The 23,642-nt window shown below is 48.1% G+C and overlaps 1 protein-coding gene across 8 annotated transcripts in view; it reads left to right on the top strand.

Annotated features, from left to right (window-relative positions):
- UBTF (upstream binding transcription factor) overlaps positions 1–23,642 on the top strand; it is a 135,796-nt gene that overhangs the window by 84,930 nt on the left and 27,224 nt on the right. For all 8 annotated transcript variants that reach the window (XM_069237876.1, XM_069237878.1, XM_069237880.1 and 5 more), the window contains one exon: positions 13,427–13,537. In XM_069237876.1, the coding sequence (XP_069093977.1) occupies positions 13,427–13,537 (111 nt within the window). The remainder of the gene's footprint in view (positions 1–13,426; positions 13,538–23,642) is intronic.

Here is a 23,642-nt window from a genome sequence, read left to right as displayed (position 1 = left end):
ACCTCTTTGGGACTCACTTCCTAGTTCAAACTGACCACAGACCTCTCAAATGGCTGATGCAAATGAAAGGTGAAAATCCTAAACTGTTGAGGTGGTCCATCTCCCTACAGGGAATGGACTTTATAGTGGAACACAGACCTTGGACTGCCCATGCCAATGCAGATGGCCTTTCCAGGTTCTTCCACTTAGAAAATGAAGACTCTCTTGGGAAAGGTTAGTCTCATCCTCTTTCGTTTGGGGGGGGGTTGTGTAAGGAAATGCCTCCTTGGCATGGTTGCCCCCTGACTTTTTGCCTTTGCTGATGCTATGTTTACAATTGAAAGTGTGCTGAGGCCTGCTAACCAGGCCCCAGCACCAGTGTTCTTTCCCTAACCTGTACTTTTGTATCCACAATTGGCAGACCCTGGCATCCAGATAAGTCCCTTGTAACTGGTACTTCTAGTACCAAGGGCCCTGATGCCAAGGAAGGTCTCTAAGGGCTGCAGCATGTCTTATGCCACCCTGGAGACCTCTCACTCAGCACAGACACACTGCTTGCCAGCTTGTGTGTGCTAGTGAGGACAAAACGAGTAAGTCGACATGGCACTCCCCTCAGGGTGCCATGCCAGCCTCTCACTGCCTATGCAGTATAGGTAAGACACCCCTCTAGCAGGCCTTACAGCCCTAAGGCAGGGTGCACTATACCATAGGTGAGGGTACCAGTGCATGAGCATGGTACCCCTACAGTGTCTAAACAAAACCTTAGACATTGTAAGTGCAGGGTAGCCATAAGAGTATATGGTCTGGGAGTCTGTCAAACACGAACTCCACAGCACCATAATGGCTACACTGAAAACTGGGAAGTTTGGTATCAAACTTCTCAGCACAATAAATGCACACTGATGCCAGTGTACATTTTATTGTAAAATACACCACAGAGGGCACCTTAGAGGTGCCCCCTGAAACTTAACCGACTGTCTGTGTAGGCTGACTAGTTCCAGCAGCCTGCCACACTAGAGACATGTTGCTGGCCCCATGGGGAGAGTGCCTTTGTCACTCTGAGGCCAGTAACAAAGCCTGCACTGGGTGGAGATGCTAACACCTCCCCCAGGCAGGAGCTGTGACACCTGGCGGTGAGCCTCAAAGGCTCACCCCTTTGTCACAGCCCAGCAGGGCACTCCAGCTTAGTGGAGTTGCCCGCCCCCTCCGGCCACGGCCCCCACTTTTGGCGGCAAGGCTGGAGGGAACAAAGAAAGCAACAAGGAGGAGTCACTGGCCAGTCAGGACAGCCCCTAAGGTGTCCTGAGCTGAAGTGACTCTAACTTTTAGAAATCCTCCATCTTGCAGATGGAGGATTCCCCCAATAGGGTTAGGATTGTGAGCCCCTCCCCTTGGGAGGAGGCACAAAGAGGGTGTACCCACCCTCAGGGCTAGTAGCCATTGGCTACTAACCCCCCAGACCTAAACACGCCCTTAAATTTAGTATTTAAGGGCTACCCTGAACCCTAGAAAATTAGATTCCTGCAACTACAAGAAGAAGGACTGCCTAGCTGAAAACCCCTGCAGAGGAAGACCAGAAGACGACAACTGCCTTGGCTCCAGAAACTCACCGGCCTGTCTCCTGCCTTCCAAAGATCCTGCTCCAGCGACGCCTTCCAAAGGGACCAGCGACCTCGACATCCTCTGAGGACTGCCCCTGCTTCGAAAAGACAAGAAACTCCCGAGGACAGCGGACCTGCTCCAAGAAAAGCTGCAACTTTGTTTCCAGCAGCTTTAAAGAACCCTGCAAGCTCCCCGCAAGAAGCGTGAGACTTGCAACACTGCACCCGGCGACCCCGACTCGGCTGGTGGCGATCCAACACCTCAGGAGGGACCCCAGGACTACTCTAAGACTGTGAGTACAAAAACCTGTCCCCCCTGAGCCCCCACAGCGCCGCCTGCAGAGGGAATCCCGAGGCTTCCCCTAACCGCGACTCTTCGAATCCTAAGTCCCGACACCTGGGAGAGACCCTTCACCCGCAGCCCCCAGGACCTAAAGGACCGGACTTTCACTGGAGGAGTGACCCCCAGGAGTCCCTCTCCCTCGACCAAGTGGAGGTTTCCCCGAGGAACCCCCCCCTTGCCTGCCTGCAGCGCTGAAGAGATCCCTAGATCTCCCATTGACTTCCATTACAAACCTGACGCTTGTTTCTACACTGCACCCGGCCGCCCCCGTGCTGCTGAGGGTGACATTTCTGTGTGGACTTGTGTCCCCCCCCGGTGCCCTACAAAACCCCCCTGGTCTGCCCTCCGAAGACGCGGGTACTTACCTGCAAGCAGACCGGAACCGGGGCACCCCCTTCTCTCCATTCTAGCCTATGTGTTTTGGGCACCACTTTGAACTCTGCACCTGACCGGCCCTGAGCTGCTGGTGTGGTGACTTTGGGGTTGCTCTGAACCCCCAACGGTGGGCTACCTTGGACCAAGAACTGAACCCTGTAAGTGTCTTACTTACCTGGTAAAACTAACCAAATACTTACCTCCCCTAGGAACTGTGAAAATTGCACTAAGTGTCCACTTTTAAAACAGCTATTTGTGAATAACTTGAAAAGTATACATGCAATTTTGATGATTTGAAGTTCCTAAAGTACTTACCTGCAATACCTTTCGAATGAGATATTACATGTAGAATTTGAACCTGTGGTTCTTAAAATAAACTAAGAAAAGATATTTTTCTATACAAAAACCTATTGGCTGGATTTGTCTCTGAGTGTGTGTACCTCATTTATTGTCTATGTGTATGTACAACAAATGCTTAACACTACTCCTTGGATAAGCCTACTGCTCGACCACACTACCACAAAATAGAGCATTAGTATTATCTCTTTTTACCACTATTTTACCTCTAAGGGGAACCCTTGGACTCTGTGCATGCTATTCCTTACTTTGAAATAGCACATACAGAGCCAACTTCCTACACCTGGTTATCTGAGAAACCATCCTTGGATGTAGTCATGGCCTTGCCCAAGGATTTCTTAATACATCAACTAGACAAACCCAATTCTAAGGGTTGGGGAGTTGCAATTATTTACAAAAACTCGATTAACTGCCTCACTCAATCTTTGGCTATACCTGACAGTGAAAGCCTGTTTCTTTAGCAATAGGTACTACTTTCACTTTCTAGGGAATACTGATATATCGCCCTCCTGGCCCCTATGGGAAGTTCCTACAGGCTTTACCGGAATTGGCAGCAGATTTTGCCTGCAGGCAAACCAACTTCACCATCTTGGGCGACTTTAATATCCATACAGATGAGGATCATAATACTGATAGTAAAACCCTTCACATGGATCTGGCAGCCTTCGATCTTACACAGCTGATTGTTGGCCCCACACATACCAAAGGCTACACACTTGACTTGGTGTTCAGTAACTTCTTCAATTCATCTGCTCAGCCACCTCTTCCCCTGGTCTGGTCTGATTATTTTTTAATCCCACTCACACTTCCCACATCCGCTTCCCTGATACACCAACTGTCTAGTAAGCTGACTTTTCCCCAGTGGTTAAAACTGAGACGAAGGGACTGGATAGACAACTTAGAACATCCTTGCACTACTTCTTTCATCACTGAGCCCTTTTCAGCAGAGAGATTCAATAAATGGATCTCTAACTCTCTGGACATCATATTACCGACTAAGACTGTTCTTAAAAATGCTGACCAAAAGAAATCACCCTGGTTTTCTCCCCAGCTGCGGGACTCAAAAAAGGAGTGTAAGCAGCTAGAAAGGAAATGGAGGAAAACTTCTGACGATGCCTTCAAATTTGAATATAGGAAAGCGATTAGATCCTACCATATGAAAATTAAACCCGCGCAGCCAGTGTTTTATGCTTCTAGAATAGAGCAATCCTCCAACTCCCATGAAGAGATCTTTTTAATCTTTAAAGAAATGGTTCATGAACCATCCCCTACTAATTTAACAGAAGCCTCTAAGGAACACAGTAATAATCTGGCGTGTTTCTTTCAAAAGAAAATCCTTGACATTCTGGCAACCTTTCCTAATAATTCCTCCCAAGAGTTCAAGCTGGCACCTCAGGATAAATTCCATCCTCTCAGACCGACTCTCTGACTTTCAGCCACTGACTGAAGAACTAGTAGGGAACTACCTGTGTAATATAAAATCAGGATCTCCTCTGGACCCTGCCCCTCCGTTTATACTAGCCTTAGGTGCGTATGTCATAGTGCCTGTCTTAACCAATGTTCTTAATGATTCCCTTATAGCCGGTCAGTTACCACAAAAATTGGAAACCTCTACTAAAAAAAACCTAGGCTGGATGCTTCTCTACTTAGTAATTATAGACCTATTGCTCTTCCTCGTATAGAATCCAAAATAATTGAAAAACATGTCAATAAGCAAGTGACAGGCTGCCTTGAAGAAACTGCCCTTTTGGCCGTGACAGAAGACACTTGTCAACGTCTAGATGCGGGTGGATATGTAGCAATCATTTTACTAGATCTGAGTGCCGCATTTGACACGGTGGATCACAAGATTTTACTTCACAGAATATCCCAAGCAGGATTTGAGGGTATCACTTTTAAATGGCTTTCCTCCTATTTGGAAAAGAAGTCCTTTCAAGTCTTGGATAGGTCATTATTTTCCAATATTTTTCCCCTCACTTGTGGGGTGTCTCAAGGCTCTTCCCTGAGCCCTACTCTTTTAATATTCATATGTCCCCATTGGCAAAGATTGCGGAACCCTATGGTCTACCCCTAATATCCTATGACGATGACAGCCGGTTTTCTTTTTGTTTACTAATGCTAACTGCGAACAGGCCGCTCTATCTTCCTGTCTATTAGATGTCCCCAGATGGATGGCAGACAGCAAGCTTAAACTTAACGACGAAAAAACAGTTAATGTTGGTTGGGAACTTTTCTTTACATAAGTCCCCTACTTCAGCCCGAAAGGACTTAAAGATCTCCCCCGCCAAAAGAAACTATAAAAAGTTTAGGTTTTTGGCTGGACTCTCGCCTTACAATGGAATGCCACGCCACAAAACTCGCCACCACCTGCTTCAATCTATTAAGAACCCTTAGAATTTTTTTTAAGCTTCTTCCTTTTCCTGCCAGAAGACTTATTATTCAAGCCCTTATACTGTCATGTCTAGACTATGGGAATGTTCTATTCCTGAGTTCTCCTACCTACGTATTAAAGAAATTGCAGGTAACAAAACGCAGCTGCCCGCTTACCCATGGACATTCCTAGACATCTTTCTACCAAGCCAGCCTTAGCTTCCCTCCACTGGCTTCCTGTTCAACGGATTAACTTCAGAGCTATGTGTATCATGCACCGAGCCATTCATAATAAGGGTCTGGCTTTTCTCAGACGAATCATAACACCCTACATCCCTCAGAGAACACTTAGATCCTCATAAGACGTTCTAATTAACACTTGTGTTAAGAAAGCAAGATTGGGAGGCAGATCCTTTGCTTGTAGAGCAGCCAATATATGGAATTCCCTCCCCTTGGAACTCCGACTAGACAACTCTAGAATCTCTTTTCATGGAAAACTGAAGACTTTATTTATCTTAGCATAGTACCGTTTTGGTTCTTCCTGGTACTGCATTAGCGCTGGGATGCCTCCGGGTAGCCATGCGCTCTATAAATCCAGTAAACTAAAATGGTGGTGTCCTGCTGCTGTAGTGATAATTGCATTAACCGCCTTTTGGAGATACCGTCGGCTACTGCGTGGCGCACCACTGGAGCTCCCATTTGAGAAAAAAACAACACACATACATGGCCACAGCTCCGATGCGAGACCTAGAGGAGACCCAGAGTGGTCAGGTTTGTGACCGATCGTTGGGAGCGGAGGCCATAATGACAAGAGTTGAGGGCTGGGTTTCGCACCATCGACAATAGATTTGACTCCCTGACCACCAGACTCGATAGCATGAGCAGTCGCCTGCACAAACAACAATCACGCCTGAAGGGTGCAGAGGGTCGAATTTCTGTCATTGAGGATGACACAGCGTCACTGCAAAAGCGTCTTGAGAAGTTGGAGGGGAGGCTGAAGACTTTAACCATAAAGATCGAAGATTTAGAGGCCAGGGGCCACTGCAATTGCTTGTGCATTGCCGGAATTGTTGAAACTGCCCGGCTTGACATATTTGTAGAGAAGTTGCTGACAAATCTATTAGGGCACCAGGGCTTCACCTCACCCTTCATGGTGGAAAGAGCACACTGTACTTTGGGCCCTAGACCGCTCCCCCGGGGCTCCTGCGTGCTTGGTAATCGCCCGTCTGCTGAATTTCAGGGACCAAGACACTGCCCTATGACTTGCCAGAGAGAAAGCTCCTTTACAGTATCACTATGCAAAAGTGTCTCTTTTTCCCGATTTTACACCTGCGGTGCAGAAAGCCAGGTGAAAATTCACTGAGGTCAAAGTTTTGCTTCGTAAAACTGGTATACGTTATGGCATGATGTACTTAGCCCGGTTGAGGTCAACGGTAAAACGCGGTACTTTGACAACCCCAAAGAGGCCATGATGTTTTGTAAGCAACATTCTCGGCCGACCGGCTCGTCCCATGACTCTCCATGGCAATGATGATCCTGATGTGGGACCCGCCTCGAGCATGGAGCTCTTCCCACCTGACTAGATGTGTCTATTTGAACCCACACTGCCGCCAGTTTCACAACCATGCTGTCTATCCTTTGATTGTCATACCCCACCACTGCTTAGGACTTCTCACTGGTTCATTACCATGTTCCGTTTAGGCCGTTTTCACCCATATTGCACTGTCAATTTTACCTGTGTTGTGGGGGATTCCTGTGGTTGCGTTGCCATGCCCCCATGGTTTATACCACAATCCCTTATTATAGTCTTAATGTTCTTTGTTTAGGGTCCTGTGGGTTTCGCCTGGTACTTGTAGCCCGGGTGTGGGTGGTGGGAGGGGTGTTTTCTGTTTATGCAATGTAATGTTGTTTTGTTTTGCATGCAGTCCGTTCCCATTCCTGCAGTTTACGCAGATGACATCACATGATCCACACGGAGGAATGGCGGCTTCCTCACACACAAATGCTTTGGGGACTTACTTTCATGTCCTGGAACGTACGTGGTTTAAACCATCCCCGTAAATGCAGGCTGGTGCTCCAGTACCTTTGCAGGCATGCGGTGCAGGGTGCGTTCCTGCAAGAGACGCACCTTGCAGCTGGCGCGGTGCCCTCATTTGCCATCACTTGGGGCCCCCACCGGTAACTACAAGTTATAGCACCTACTACTGGGGGGTCTATATTCTGGTCCACAAATCTGTGCCTTTTCGACCGCTGTTGACCCTGGTGGATTCCACGGGCAGATATGTAATGGTTGCAGGGCTGTTGGAAAAGCGTAGGATCCTGTAGGCAATGTGTATGCACCCAGTATTAATGCCCTGAATGTTTTCAAGACATTCACTCCCATATTGATCGCTTTGATGTACATCATATCCTAATGGGCGGTGACCTTAATTTGGCAATAGATCCAGCGTTGGATACCACTTCTCATTGCCTGTCATCTGAGCCTGCTCCCTTTGGGCATTGAAGGATCTCTGTTCTGCTTTTGCTTTTCGGGACCCTCTGCGACCGCATGGCTCTGGTGCGTTACCATATACTTTCCGCTCTGCTCCTCGTGGCACTTGGTACCGCATAGATTATTGGCTCCTAGCGGGTGCTACTGCACAATGGACCACGGCATTTCAGCATCTCCCGTGGACCGTGTCTCACCACTCCCCGATATTGTTGACTCTTTCTATACCTGCGGTCACCAGGTGCAGGAAATTTTGGAGGTTCCTGAATATGGCATTGTTGGACACGCCATTCTGTTCATCTTTGTGCAAATCAGTGCTCAACTTTTTTAAATTGAATGAGGGCTCGGTGGATACTTGTGCAGTGTTGTGGGATGTCTTCAAGGCTTATATCAGAGGTATCTGCATTTCAGCACACACTGGTGTTCCACGTCACATATGTAATGGTCTTGCACGTGTCGAGGCGCAGCTCGCTGACTTCGACCGTGAATCCACTGACGTCAGTGCTGTCTCCCATCTGAGTCCTTGTAGGCTTCTGCTTGAGAAATGTAACACCCTGGCACAACGAGGGGTGCAATACATGAGCAAGTATACTAAGGCCCGTAGATATGGGGAGGGAAACCAACCCAGGAGACTACTTGCCAGATTGATCCGACCATCTTGTCCCGTATTCCATATACTCGAAATACAAAGACCTGATGGCAGTATTGCTGCTGGCACAACAGAGGTTCTGGCAGAGTTTTATAAATATTACTCCAGTCTTTATACTGCGAGAACTGAACCTTTGGGATCGACACTACAGGACTATCCTGAAGATATCCTTATGGTCTGGTTTCCATCTGCCCAACAGCAATTCCTTAGTGAGCCCTTCTCTGCCAAAGAGATATTGCAAGCAATAGATTCCTTGGCCGGGATCCATGACCCAGGGTTGGATGGGTTCACTGGAGCATTCTACAAGCAATTTAAGGATATTCTTAGCCCTTACATCCTCTTGGTGTATGCGGAGGCCCTTGAGATTGGGTCCCTGCTGGAATCAATGAGAGAGGCGGTCATAGCTTTGTTGCCGAAACCTGGTAAAGATCCTCTAAATTGCAGGTCCTACCGCTCTGCCTCCCTGATTAATTTTGACAACAAGATTTTAGCCAAGATGATAGCCACAGGTCTATCCCTTTTGTTGGAGATGATCATCTCCCCCTCTCAGTTGGCTTTATCCCGCACCGCTCCACTTCCATTAACCTACGCACTATATTCAGCATGCTAAATAGAGTGTCCCCTGAGGTCCCGGCAGAGGTTGCGTTATTAGACGCTGAAAAGGCTTTTGACTCGTTTGAATGGCCCTTTCTGCACGGAGTACTTCGAAAACTCGGGTTCCACTGGGGCTATACCAAATTGATCTCTGTGCTCTGTTCACGGCCCACGGCAGCAATACAGCTTAATTGCGAGTTATCTCCTTCTTGCCTGTAACACGAGGCACGTGGCAGGGAAGCCACCTTACCCCCTTTGCTTTTCATTCTGGCTATGGACCCATTAGTGCGCCACTTGTGCAAAGTTATATACACAGAGGGCTGCGTTGGACTACAGGACTGCTGTTGGTGTTGTTATACGCAGACAATATCTTGCTGTTCATCCGTCATCCCGAGATCAACCTTGCACCAATATTGGAAGAGGTGACTCATTTTGGTGCCTTCTCAGGGCTCCATATCAGTTGGGCTAAATCAGATCTTTTCCCATTGACTGATTCTACCTAACCGCTTGAGACTGGGTTCCCCTTGCGCTGGTGCCCTGACTCAGTGAAACACCTCAGTATTCACTTACACAGAGACAGGGAGCAGGTACTGCGGCTCAGTTACGGGCCTGCGGTGGAGAGACTCACTGCCCAGGTGGACAGATGGGTAAAACTACCGATATCCATGGCAGGCCGGATATCACTTCCTAAAATTGTGGTTCTCCCACAATTTTTATATTTGTTTTTTAACATTCCGATCCCACTTACCAATTGCTTTTTTGCAGTGCTCCGTAGCCTGACTACCCGTTCGGTGTGGGCTGATCACCATCCATGCATTCGTTGGTAGGTCTTGACTCACCTGTATGAGCGCGGTGGATTCAATGTTCTGCACTTCCAGCTCTACTACCTTGTGGCACAGTGCCACTGCACATATCATTGGTATCATCTGGATGCTCGTCTCCCATGCTCTATCCCGGAGAGAGACCTTTTGGCCCTCCTGCCTGGGGGTGTCCCATTACATAGCAGCGATATTCAAACTATCTCTACCACCAGCTGGGCATGGCGCAAGCTCGTTCGTGTGCATCAGTGCGACTCGTTATATTCTCCTGCCTTGGCACTCATTAATAATCCATTTATACCTATCACTCAAGAGACACTAGTCCAGCGCATACTACACACTTTCCACCTAGATATCTATGGGGATGTTTTCTCGGATGACCACATATTCTCACGCACCGCAGATATTCGATTCACTGATGCCACGCACTTACAACATTTCGTACTCTGCCGGCTGCAGCGCGCTATGCGGGCGTGCTATGCCACGTATCCTTTTGCTCCTGCAGAGTTCGCTCTCTTACCTTGGTGGCTACTGCGGACACGAGAGCACACTTGGTACCCAAACTTATCTCTCTTGTATTAAAGCTCTTCCAATACTGGACACTCGACTCAAGGGATCTAGGTCGTCCAATATCACAGAAGGTGTGGGACGCATGCTTCACGCAGAACAAGTTTGTCTCATCCAATCAGTGTCATAAATTAGTCCACTTTAAATTCCTTAGGAGAATATACATCACACCCTAAGATATTGACCGTATTGACTCGAACCGCTCCTCTGCTTGCCCTATATGCAACGCTCCAAAAGCCGATTTTTTTATTATGTTGCTTCCATTCTTGAACTGCATTGCCGTTTGTTCCCTGCATATTTCAAAATGAATTTAAAAAATGTGTTAAAAAATAAATAAATAAATAAATAGGAACAAGACCGCCAAGGCCATGGGAGCCCTACAGTACAAAGGAATCTTCCAAGGAGGCATCACCCAGAGAAAGAGGGTGGCTTCAGCAAGGAGAGCCATGTAGCCACATATGACTCACACAACCTTGAGCAGCCAAAGGACTCAGGCCACCACTGCCCCATAATGGCAGTACTGCTCAAACCCCATTCAGCCCATAGGTGGCAGCGGAAGAGAGGGAACCCCAAAAGGGGGGAAACACACTGGCGTGTGACTGTCCACAAGGAACCCTCCTACACAGATCACTAGTTGAAGGAAGAAGCTGAGGATTCCTGAAGGAATTGGAGATCACCTCTGACAAATGGATATCATAAAATATAATTACAGCATAGAGTTAACAAAGTCTCCTCCAACAACACCACCAAAGACAAAGAAAATAAAGGTAATGAACCAACAACAACTACAGCAGAAAGTGGACAAATTATTTAGCAAGGAAGCTATAGAGTTAGTACCCCAGAACCAAAGACTCAAAAGGGGTGTACTCAGACTATTTCCTGGTATTTAAACGAGACCAGACGTTAAGGCCAATACTGGACCTGAGGTCACTAAACAAGTTCATAAAAACACAACATTTCCAAATGATAGTATAATTCCTCTGATAAGTAAGGGAGACTGACTGCAAGGCAACCATAGAACTCAAGGATACCTACCTGCAAATACCAATAAACAAACAGCACAAACAGTTCCTTAGGTTTATGGTAAGCACACGTACTACCAATTTAAGGTGTTACCATTCTGAATAAAATCAGCACCACTGGTATTTACCAAATGCCTAGCTGCAGTAACAGCACACCTCAGGCAACAGGGAATACACATCTATTCTTACTTAGACAATTGGCATGTGAAAGCAAACACAAGCAGACAAAAACGTCAACAAGGTCATGCAAACCCTACACTCTCCATTACCCACAAGAAATCGTCACAGAACCCCGACACAAAGAAACTTTCCTGAGGGCGATCTTGGACTCCGACCACAAAGGTGAGACCAGTGGACAAGAGGGTCAAAGCAATCATAGAGCAGGGTCACCGCTATCAGAAGGGGCAACATATGAAGATAAGAATAGTGGGGAAAATAATAGGCATGAAGGCCTCCTGCATTCCCCTGCGGCTGCTCTCAAGAATACACATGAGACCAGTACAGGAATGGGTCCAACAGCAGTGGTCACAATAAACTAGGAGTTAGGATAATCCAGTGGTTGTTATGGACAAGTTTCAGAGAAATTCAATGGTGGAACCTCCAAAACCTAACTTTGAGGAGGCCATTCAAACTCTCACATCCCTCAGTGAATCTAACAACAGATGTATCTCACATTGAGATGGGGAGCTCAGATGAACAAGCTAAACATCAGAGGCCTCTGGAACACCAAGGAAGAAGTGCAACACAATATACTAGATCTGAAGACCGTGTTTCTTGCACTAAAGGCCTTTCAGAAACATGTAACAGGAAGAACAATTTTGATTCAAACAGGCAACACGACAATGCACCACCTTAGCAAACAAGGCAGAACAAGAACCTACCTGCTATCAAACTTGGCCCAGGAGATCTGTAGATGTGCAATAAAGAACATGGTATCAGTAGTGGCTATAAACCTGCTATGAAAGGAGAATGCAGAAGCAGGCAGGCTAAGCAGAAAAGTGAGCACCACACGCAAATGGGAACTTAAACAATAAGTGCCAGGGCAGATCTCCTGGATCTGGGGGACACTGCAAATAGCCGTATTTGTAGTGCACAAAAATGCAAATTGCCAACCCTTTGCAACCAGTTTCTACCACCCGGAGACACTGGAGAATGCCCGATCAATAAAATGGTCAGGCAGATTTGCTAATGCCTTTCCACTGATTCCAGTGTTTCAGAAGGTGATCCAAAAGTGCAGGCAAGAGCAGGTCAACCTAATCCTAATAGCTCCCCAATGGGTTCAACAGACATGGTTCTCAGACCTCATGGAGATATCCCAAGGACAGTACATCGCACTCCTAGCACACCAAGACCTGTTAACGACACATGAGGGAAAGGTATGGCACCCAGAACCAAACACTCAGACTGGCATGGCTCCTGAAGAATTAGAGTTTGGCCACCTCAAGTTGTCAAGGAGAGCAAACGAGATTCTAAAGGGAGCAAGGCAACCAACAATGAGGAGATGCCACAGCAACAAGTAGATGTTGTTTCAACAATGGTATAACAGGCCTGGGAAACACAGAGACCAGACATCGGATGTCACTGCCATTAGACACATGACATATCTGCTGGACAAGTATCTCTCGTATGCCTATATTAAGGTCCACTTAACAGCAATTGTAGCATACACAAGAGGGATACTAAGTAGAAGTTTCTTTACCCCACCAGTGCTGAAGCACTTCCTAGAAGGGGTCAAGAAATTAGCACCCCAAGAAGCGTGCCTGTGCCTACATAGAACCTGAATGTAGTACTCACCCAGCTAATGACATCACCCTTGTAATGCACAACCTAGGTTTCAAAACCCTAAAAACGTTATTCCTCATCATTATCACCTCTTTGAGGGTAGGTAAAATACAACCCCTCACCACTCGGGAGCCATATCTATGGATACATTTAGTCAAAGTGGCAACAAGAACAAACCCAAGGTTCATACTTAAGGTAGTATTAAAATTCCATGTCAACCAAGTTTTCCACCTACCAACCTTTTTTCAACAGTCTAAAACACAAGTGGAGAGAGCATTTGCACACGCTAGATGTTCGAAGGGCAGTTATGTATTACTTTCAAAGAACAATAATTCCTCCCCTGGAAGGATGCAACTCAGTAGATGTTAATAGGTAACCGCTTTCTCACCCATCTATCGTTTTCTTGTCTGCACTAGGCTTGTTTCTTCTTTCTGATTACTCCACTTCACACTTACTTTTTTGTTTTGTTTTATTGCTGCAGAATGACCGAGCAAGAGCTTTGAAGGCTATGGAGGGGACCTGGAATAATATGGAGAAAAAAGAAAAGCTAATGTGGATCAAGAAAGCCGCCGAAGACCAGAAGCGATATGAGGTATTAAATGCAACAGGTATTTCTGTATCATTTGGCTTCAAGTGTCTGTATTTTAACCTGGCAAGCTATACAACTGCTGTGGCCAGACATGGAACAGTGTTATTGTTAATCTAGGCACAATATCATATCTGTATCCAGCAATGGCACAACTTCAGGCATGAGGCATGACACATAATCTGTACAAAGGCAGAACCTACTGTACAGCATCTCTATTGAGGAATGTCATATGATATAAATGTTTGCTTAAATAATTTATATTTGTCAGACAGGGAATCTCCAATAACTTTATTTTGACAGTGTTTTTATGCCATTTTCTGACAGAAAAATATGTTTTTGAAGCAAATAAGATGCAGTCTCTATTTGCCAAGTGTCCTACGTGTAGCAGAAAAATAGGCTAAATCCGAACCTGATGAGCTGTGTACCTTAGCTTCCTGACAGGCACATCCCAGACTGATGTTATCACGTTAAGATCTTTCATAGGTGTATACTAAAATACAGGGAAAACATTTGCCTGCATGAAAGAGAGGAGTTGCTCAGCACAAGGAGCTATCTGAAGGTGGAATGTCACATGAGTGAGGAGAGGGTCAGTCCTTTACCAGGGCTCTGCCTCCACCCTCAGGACTCAAGGAGAGGGAGATTCAATAAGAAAAGAAATCCAGAAAAAAGATGCTGTTGCTGTTTGACATCGAGAACTTCAATATCAAGGTGCCATACAGAGGCAACCTGCTCGCTATCGAGGACTGGGTCCACTTTGAAAGAGGAGGCGACATTTTAAGTCTAGAGCAGTGGTTCCCAACCTGTGGGCCGGGGACCCCTGGGGGTCCGCGAAGCCTCCTCAGGGGGTCCGCGGCTTCTTTAAAAAAAATTATAATATTAGGTCCCAGCTATCAGAAATTACTCCTTGGGGGTCCCCGTGTTCCAATAATGATTCAGTGGGGGTTCCCGGTCTCCAGTATTGATAAAATGGGGGTCCACAGAAGTCAAAAGGTTGGGAACCACTGGTCTAGAGAATCCATGATGTCAAGACATAGGATATATTTGCCGTTGAGAGGTCATTTGAAGTCGAAACACAGCAAATTTGCATTTTCCATCACTAAATCGGACGACTGAGTCAGAAAATTGAAGGCGAGAAAACTTCCAACAACTTTCAATTCAGAATACTTGAACATATTCTCCATCATTGCTGGTAGTCATTCGAGATTCTCAACAACCTTCAACATTGCAACATCCATTTTCTCCAGCAACTCCTCTGATTCCTTCAAAACTCTCGCTGCCTTCTTCTCTTCAGTCTGCGGTGCCTTTGGGAACTCACTTCCTTATAAGCCCACCTGTAGCACCAAGGAGCTCTAAGTCTTCACTACTAAAGTCCAGATTCCGTTGCAGATCTAGAACAATACCAAGTTAAAGATACCACTCACAACATTCTAGACACACCTCTTCTTCACGGTATTAATCTAGATGTAGACACAGGTCCAGGACTCTTTCATAATCCACAACAACGTCCTTGGCCACAAGGTGGTTTTCCCCTCCTTTGACTGACTGTCCTCCAACCATGGTTTTACTGATCATTGGCATTAGCACATTTCAAGAAGTACTCATCTGGTAAGCGACTAAACTGAACATTCCATTACCAGCTCCCATAATATCGACATTTGTGATTTTTGAAACTCTTAAGCAACTTTCATTATCAAGACCACTCCTGTCTCTATTTCAAAGCCCACTAGAACTGGTTATCTAACTGTTCCTTGCACCTGCTTCAGCAGCAGCTGTGCTATCCAGGCTACAGAAAAATACAGACCTACTGAACAAGATCCTATATTCTTATGTTTAGATCCTCCTCCTGTTTCCATGGGGTCCTGGCTGCAAAAAAAGACAAAAGTCCACACTACTACTCCTTTGTCTACAGTCCCATCAGACAAGGAGAGTAGGAAACTTTACTCAGTGGGGCCATAAAGTATGTGGAACAGCAGCAACAAATATGAAAACTGCAACTGTGGCTCACCCCCACCCCCCACTAGGCAGGTGCAAGCGATCTTAATGAGACGCATTCCAGCAGTATGTGGACAATCTGCCAAGAGATCGCAAAGAAGATTTTATTGAAATCATGACTGTGGGTATGATGGTGTCTAACCAGGTGATCAGTGGTCATCTTTATTAGCAGCTTAGGAAGCTGGCTCTGTATATGCTATATCAAAATGAGATATAGTGTGCACAGGGTCCAGGGATTCCCCAGAGGCTTGACAGAGGCAATAATAGATATTACCAGGTATGCGCCAGATACGCACCCTCAGCAGCACAGGGGCAGCCGGGTGCAGGGTGCAAACAGGGCGTCGGGTTCCCAATTGAACTCTGAGGGGATCCCGTGGGTCACTTAGGCGCTGAATGCAAGGCACAGGGGGGCTTCTCACGCAAGCCACTGACTGGACAGGGAGGAGTGCTATCTGCTGTTCACTGCTGCACCGGTGATCGGTTCTCTTGAGTCTGGGGGCTGCAGGAGCAGTGCTTCTCCAGGCGTCGGAAATCTTCGTCCCGGGCAGTCGCGGTCAGGGGATTCCTCGGGATTCCCTCTGCAGGCATCGTCATGGAGAGGACTGTCCAGGGTGAATCACCTGGGGATCTTCTCTGGATAGTTGTGCCACCTGTACCTGGTGGGTGGGCATCAGGTGCAGAGTGGTTTTGGAATCACGCTTCTGGAGTGAGGTGAGAGTCCCTTGGAAGGAGTCTCCTTTTCTTCTTGTTGGACAGGGCCACTGTCCACGGGAATTTTTTGTTCCTCAGCGATGCAGGCTGTCCCCTGAAGGTTTTATGGGTCACTGGTCCTGTAGAATGCGTCGCTTTTCTTTGGCAGGGTCTTTGAAGCAGGAGACGTGCCAGTAGGGTTGGCGCCGAGTCTCGTCATGAATCTGACTAGCTTGGTTGAGGTAGCCCTTGAATACTAAATTTAGGGTAATTTTTAAGGGCTAGACTGCAGTAGCCATTGGCTACTGCCTCTGAGGGTGGCTACACCCTTCCTGTGCCCACTCTTTTTGGGGAGGGGGCACATTCCTAACCCTGTTGGTCCTTGTCCTCTAAACCAAGATGAAGGATTCTGCAAGGAGGGAGTCACTTCAGCTCTGGACATCTTAGGGGTGGTCCTGGCTGAGTTGGTGACTCCTCCTTGTTTTTCCTAATTATCCCTCTGGACTTGCCGCCAAAAATGGGGCTTTGTCCGGGGGCGGGCATCTCCACTAGCTGGAGTGCCCTGGGGCATTGTAACATGAAGCCTGAGCCGTTGAGGCTCACCGCTAGGTGTTACAGTTCCTGCAGGGGGGAGGTGTGAAGCACCTCCACCCAGTGCACGCTTTGTTTCTGGCCTCAGAGAGCACACAGGCTCTCACCCCATGGGGTCAGAAACTTGTCTCTCAGTGGCACGCTGGCACAGACCAGTCAGTCCTGCACTGAAGGATTGGGTAAAACACAGGGGACATCTCTAAGATGCCCTCTGTGTGCATTTTTTAATAAATCCCACACTGGCATCATGGGGGTTTATTGTGCTGAGAAGTTTGATACCAAACTTCCCAGTATTCAGTGTAGCCATTATGGAATTGTGGAGTTCGTTTTGACAGACTCCCAGACCATATACTTAATATGGCCACACTGCACTTACAGTGTTTACCAGTGTCTCTCAGGTTTTCACCAAGATGATGGCTGTGGTTGCAGCTCAACTGCAGGGACCATGGGTGCTAATCTGCCCCTATCACGACGTCTGACTGTTGAAGATGGGCTTGCCCCCAGGCTGTTGTCTCCCACCTCCAGACTACGGCAGACCTCTTGCACTCGCTGCGGTTCACAATCAACATGCAGAAGTCACACCTGACTCCCTCTCAGATGCTTTCTTTCATTTGAGCTGTTCTGGACATGCTGCAGGTTCGGGCTTATCCTCCTGAAAAGCAGGTCCAGGCTATTCAGGCTATAATACTGATGTTTCAGCCTCTATCCTGGATTTCGGTGAGATTGACTCTGAGGCTGCTGGGACTCATGGCCGCATGCATCCTGCATTATGGGGGTTCTGTAGTGGGACCTGAAGTTCCACTGGGCGCAGCATCAGGGGAATCTCTCCAGCATGGTTCAGATACTGGCGGGAGCTGCAAAGGATCTGCAGTGGTGGCTGGGATGGGGTGGCCATCCGGTAGAGGTCAGAGGTCTCTGGCAGAATCTGGACTCCACATCAACCTGCTGGAGCTCTGTGCGATCTGATTGGCACTGAAAGCCTTGATGGCGTCTGTAAGGAAATGCTTCCTTGGCATGGTTACCCCCTGACTTTTTGCCTTTGCTGATGCTATGTTTTGAATTGAAAGTGTGCTGAGGCCTGCTAACCAGGCCCCAGCACCAGTGTTCTTTCCCTAACCTGTACTTTTGATTCCACAATTGGCACACCCTGGCATCCAGATAAGTCCCTTGTAAGTGGTACCCCTGGTACCAAGGGCCCTGATGCCAAGGAAGGTCTCTAAGGGCTGCAGCATGTCTTATGCCACCCTGGAGACCCCTCACTCAGCACAGACACACTGCTTGCCAGCTTGTGTGTGCTGGTGAGAACAAAACAAGTAAGTCGACATGGCACTCCCCTCAGGGTGCCATGCCAGCCTCTCACTGCCTATGCAGGTATAGATAAGTCACCCCTCTAGTAGGCCTTACAGCCCTAACGCAGGGTGCACTATACCATAGGTGAGGGCACCAGTGCATGAGCACTGTGCCCTTACAGTGTCTAAGCAATACCTTAGACATTGTAAGTGCAGAGTAGCCATAAGAGTATATGGTCTGGGAGTCTGTCTTACACGAACTCCACAGCACCATAATGGCTACACTGAAAACTGGGAAGTTTGGTATCAAACTTCTCAGCACAATAAATGCACACTGATGCCAGTGTACATTTTATTGTAAAATACACCCCAGAGGGCACCTTAGAGGTGCCCCCTGAAACCTTAACCGACTATCTGTGTAGGCTGACTAGTTCCAGCAGCCTGCCAAAACCGAGACATGTTGCTGGCCCCCATGGGGAGAGTGCCTTTGTCACTCTGAGGCCAGTAACAAAGCCTGCACTGGGTGGAGATGCTAACACCTCCCCCAGGCCTCAAAGGCTCACCCCTTTGTGCCAGCACCGCAGGACACTCCAGCTAGTGGAGTTGCCCGCCCCCTCCGGCCACGGCCCCCACTTTTGGCGGCAAGGCCGGAGAAAATAATGAGAAAAACAAGGAGGAGTCACTGGCCAGTCAGGGCAGCCCCTAAGGTGTCCTGAGCTGAAGTGACTCTAACTTTTAGAAATCCTCCATCTTGCAGATGGAGGATTCCCCAATAGGATTAGGGATGTGACCCCCTCCCCTTGGGAGGAGGCACAAAGAGGGTGTACCCACCCTCAGGGCTAGTAGCCATTGGCTACTAACCCCCCAGACCTAAACACGCCCTTAAATTTAGTATTTAAGGGCTCCCCTGAACCTAAGAATTTAGATTCCTGCAACTTACCGAAGAAGAAGACTGCTGAGCTGAAAACCCCTGCAGAAGAAGAAAGAAGACACCAACTGCTTTGGCCCCAGTCCTACCGGCCCGTCTCCTGCCTTCTAAAGAACCCTGCTCCAGCGACGCTTTCTCCAGGACCAGCGACCTCTGAATCCTCAGAGGACTGCCCTACTTCCAAGAGACCAAGAAACTCCCGAGGACAGCGGCACTGCTCCAAAAGAACTGCAACTTTGTTTCAAGTAGCAGATTTAAAGACCCCTGCAACTCCCCGCAAGAAGCGTGAGACTTGCAACACTGCACCCGGCGACCCCGACTCGACTGGTGGAGAAACAACGCTTCAGGGAGGACCCTCCGGCGACTCTACGACTGTGAGTAACCAAAGTTGTCCCCCCTGAGCCCCCACAGCGACGCCTGCAGAGGGAATCCCGAGGCTCCCCCTGACCGCGACTGCCTGAACTCCCTTTCCCGACGGCTGGAAAAGACTCTGCACTCGCAGCCCCCAGCACCTAAAGAAACGGAACTCCTGTGCAGGAGTGACCCCCAGGAGGCCCTCTCCCTTGCCCAGGTGGTGGCTACCCCGAGGAGCCCCCCCCTTGCCTGCCTGCAACGCTGAAGAGATCCCTTGATCTCTCATTGAAAACCATTACAAACCCGACGCGTGTTTGCACACTGCACCCGGCCGCCCCCGCGCTGCTGAGGGTGTACTTTTTGTGCTGACCTGTGTCCCCCCCCGGTGCCCTACAAAACCCCCCTGGTCTGCCCTCCGAAGACGCGGGTACTTACCTGCTGGCAGACCGGAACCGGGGCACCCCCTTCTCTCCATTGCAGCCTATGTGTTTTGGGCACCTCTTTGACCTCTGCACCTGACCGGCCCTGAGCTGCTGGTGTGGTGACTTTGGGGTTGCTCTGAACCCCCAACGGTGGGCTACCTTGGACCAAAAACTGGAACCTGTAAGTGCCTTACTTACCTGTGAAAACTAACAAAAACTTACCTCCCCCAGGAACTGTGAAAATTGCACTGTGTCCACTTTTAAAACGGCTTATTGTGTTTTATGTGAAAAGTATACATGCTAATGAAATGATTCAAAGTTCCTAAAGTACTTACCTGCAATACCTTTCAAATGAGATATTACATGTAAAATCTGAACCTGTGGTTCTTAAAATAAACTAAGAAAATATATTTTTCTATAACAAAACCTATTGGCTGGATTTGTCTCTGAGTGTGTGTTCCTTGTAAGGAAATGCCTCCTTGGCATGGTTGCCCCCTGACTTTTTGCCTTTGCTGATGCTATGTTTACAATTGAAAGTGTGCTGAGGCCTGCTAACCAGGCCCCAGCACCAGTGTTCTTTCCCTAACCTGTACTTTTGTATCCACAATTGGCAGACCCTGGCATCCAGATAAGTCCCTTGTAACTGGTACTTCTAGTACCAAGGGCCCTGATGCCAAGGAAGGTCTCTAAGGGCTGCAGCATGTCTTATGCCACCCTGGAGACCTCTCACTCAGCACAGACACACTGCTTGCCAGCTTGTGTGTGCTAGTGAGAACAAAACGAGTAAGTCGACATGGCACTCCCCTCAGGGTGCCATGCCAGCCTCTCACTGCCTATGCAAGTATAGGTCAGTCACCCCTCTAGCAGGCCTTACAGCCCTAAGGCAGGGTGCACTATACCATAGGTGAGGGTACCAGTGCATGAGCATGGTACCCCTACGGTGTCTAAACAAAACCTTAGACATTGTAAGTGCAGGGTAGCCATAAGAGTATATGGTCTGGGAGTTTGTCAAACACGAACTCCACAGCACCATAATGGCTACACTGAAAACTGGGAAGTTTGGTATCAAACTTCTCAGCACAATAAATGCACACTGATGCCAGTGTACATTTTATTGCAAAATACACCCCAGAGGGCACCTTAGAGGTGCCCCCTGAAACTTAACCGACTGTCTGTGTAGGCTGACTAGTTCCAGCAGCCTGCCACACTAGAGACATGTTGCTGGCCCCATGGGGAGAGTGCCTTTGTCACTCTGAGGCCAGTAACAAAGCCTGCACTGGGTGGAGATGCTAACACCTCCCCCAGGCAGGAGCTGTAACACCTGGCGGTGAGCCTCAAAGGCTCACCCCTTTGTCACAGCCCAGCAGGGCACTCCAGCTTAGTGGAGTTGCCCGCCCCCTCCGGCCACGGCCCCCACTTTTGGCGGCAAGGCTGGAGGGAACAAAGAAAGCAACAAGGAGGAGTCACTGGCCAGTCAGGACAGCCCCTAAGGTGTCCTGAGCTGAGGTGACTCTGACTTTTAGAAATCCTCCATCTTGCAGATGGAGGATTCCCCCAATAGGGTTAGGATTGTGACCCCCTCCCCTTGGGAGGAGGCACAAAGAGGGTGTACCCACCCTCAGGGCTAGTAGCCATTGGCTACTAACCCCCCAGACCCAAACACGCCCTTAAATTTAGTATTTAAGGGCTACCCTGAACCCTAGAAAATTAGATTCCTGCAAACTACAAGAAGAAGGACTGCCTAGCTGAAAACCCCTGCAGAGGAAGACCAGAAGACGACAACTGCCTTGGCTCCAGAAACTCACCGGCCTGTCTCCTGCCTTCCAAAGAACTCTGCTCCAGCGACGCCTTCCAAGGGACCAGTGACCTCTGAATCCTCTGAGGACTGCCCTGCTTCGAAAAAGACAAGAAACTCCCGAGGACAGCGGACCTGCTCCAAAAAGACTGCAACTTCGTTTCAAGGAGCAGCTTTAAAGACCCTGCAACTCCCCGCAAGAAGCGTGAGACTTGCAACACTGCACCCGGCGACCCCGACTCGGCTGGTGGAGAACCAACACCTCAGGGAGGACCCCCGGACTACTCTCCGACTGTGAGTACCAAAACCTGTCCCCCCTGAGCCCCCACAGCGCCGCCTGCAGAGGGAATCCCGAGGCTTCCCCTGACCGCGACTCTCTGAAACCTAAGTCCCGACGCCTGGAAAAGACCCTGCACCCGCAGCCCCCAGGACCTGAAGGACCGGACTTTCACTGGAGAAGTGACCCCCAGGAGTCCCTCTCCCTTGCCCAAGTGGAGGTTTCCCCGAGGAAGCCCCCCCCTTGCCTGCCTGCAGCGCTAAAGAGATCCCTTGATCTCTCATAGACTAACATTGCAAACCCGACGCTTGTTTCTACACTGCACCCGGCCGCCACCGCGCCGCTGAGGGTGAAATTTCTGTGTGGGCTTGTGTCCCCCCCGGTGCCCTACAAAACCCCCCCTGGTCTGCCCTCCGAAGACGCGGGTACTTACCTGCAAGCAGGCCGGAACCGGGGCACCCCCTTCTCTCCATTCTAGCCTATGCGTTTTGGGCACCACTTTGAACTCTGCACCTGACCGGCCCTGAGCTGCTGGTGTGGTGACTTTGGGGTTGCTCTGAACCCCCAACGGTGGGCTACCTTGGACCAAGAACTGAACCCTGTAAGTGTCTTACTTACCTGGTAAAACTAACAAAAACTTACCTCCCCCAGGAACTGTGAAAATTGCACTAAGTGTCCACTTTTAAAATAGCTATTTGTCAATAACTTGAAAAGTATACATGCAATTGAAATGATTCAAAGTTCCTAATGTACTTACCTGCAATACCTTTCAAACAAGATATTACATGTCAAATTTGAACCTGTGGTTCTTAAAATAAACTAAGAAAAGATATTTTTCTATAACAAAACCTATTGGCTGGATTTGTCTCTGAGTGTGTGTACCTCATTTATTGTCTATGCGTATGTGCAACAAATGCTTAACACTACTCCTTGGATAAGCCTACTGCTCGACCACACTACCACAAAATAGAGCATTAGTATTATCTATTTTTACCACTATTTTACCTCTAAGGGGAACCCTTGGACTCTGTGCATGCTATTCCTTACTTTGAAATAGCACATACAGAGCCAACTTCCTACATTGGTGGATCAGCGGTGGGATACAAGACTTTGCATTTGCTGGACTACTCAGCCAATACCTGATCACACGACAAATTCCAAAATTGTCATTAGAAATTGATTTTTGCAATTTGAAAAGTTTTCTAAATTCTTAAAAGACCTGCTAGGGCCTTGTGTTAGATCCTGTTTAGCATTTCTTTTAGAGTTTAAAAGTTTGTAAAAGTTTGAATTAGATTCTAGAACCAGTTGTAGATTCTTAAAAAGTATTCCAACTTTTAGAAGCAAAATGTCTAGCACAGATGTGACTGTGGTGGAACTCGACACCACACCTTACCTCCATCTTAAGATGAGGGAGCTAAGGTCACTCTGTAAAATAAAGAAAATAACAATGGGCCCCAAACCTACCAAAATACAGCTCCAGGATCTTTTGGCAGAGTTTGAAAAGGCCAACCCCTCTGAGGGTGGCAACTCAGAGGAAGAGGATAGTGACTTGGAGGAAAATTCCCCCCTACCAGTCCTATCTAGGGAGAACAGGGTCTCTCAAACCCTGACTCCAAAAATAATAGTCAGAGATGCTGGTTCCCTCACAGGAGAGACCAACACCTCTGAAATCACTGAGGATAACTCCAGTGAAGAGGACATCCAGTTAGCCAGGATGGCCAAAAGATTGGCTTTGGAAAGACAGATCCTAGCCATAGAGAGGGAAAGACA

This window comes from Pleurodeles waltl, chromosome 6, assembly GCF_031143425.1.
Source record: "Pleurodeles waltl isolate 20211129_DDA chromosome 6, aPleWal1.hap1.20221129, whole genome shotgun sequence".
Lineage (NCBI taxonomy): Eukaryota > Metazoa > Chordata > Amphibia > Caudata > Salamandridae > Pleurodeles > Pleurodeles waltl.
The sequence above is the reverse complement of the archived record's forward strand: the minus strand, read 5'-3'. Positions and strand labels throughout refer to the sequence as shown.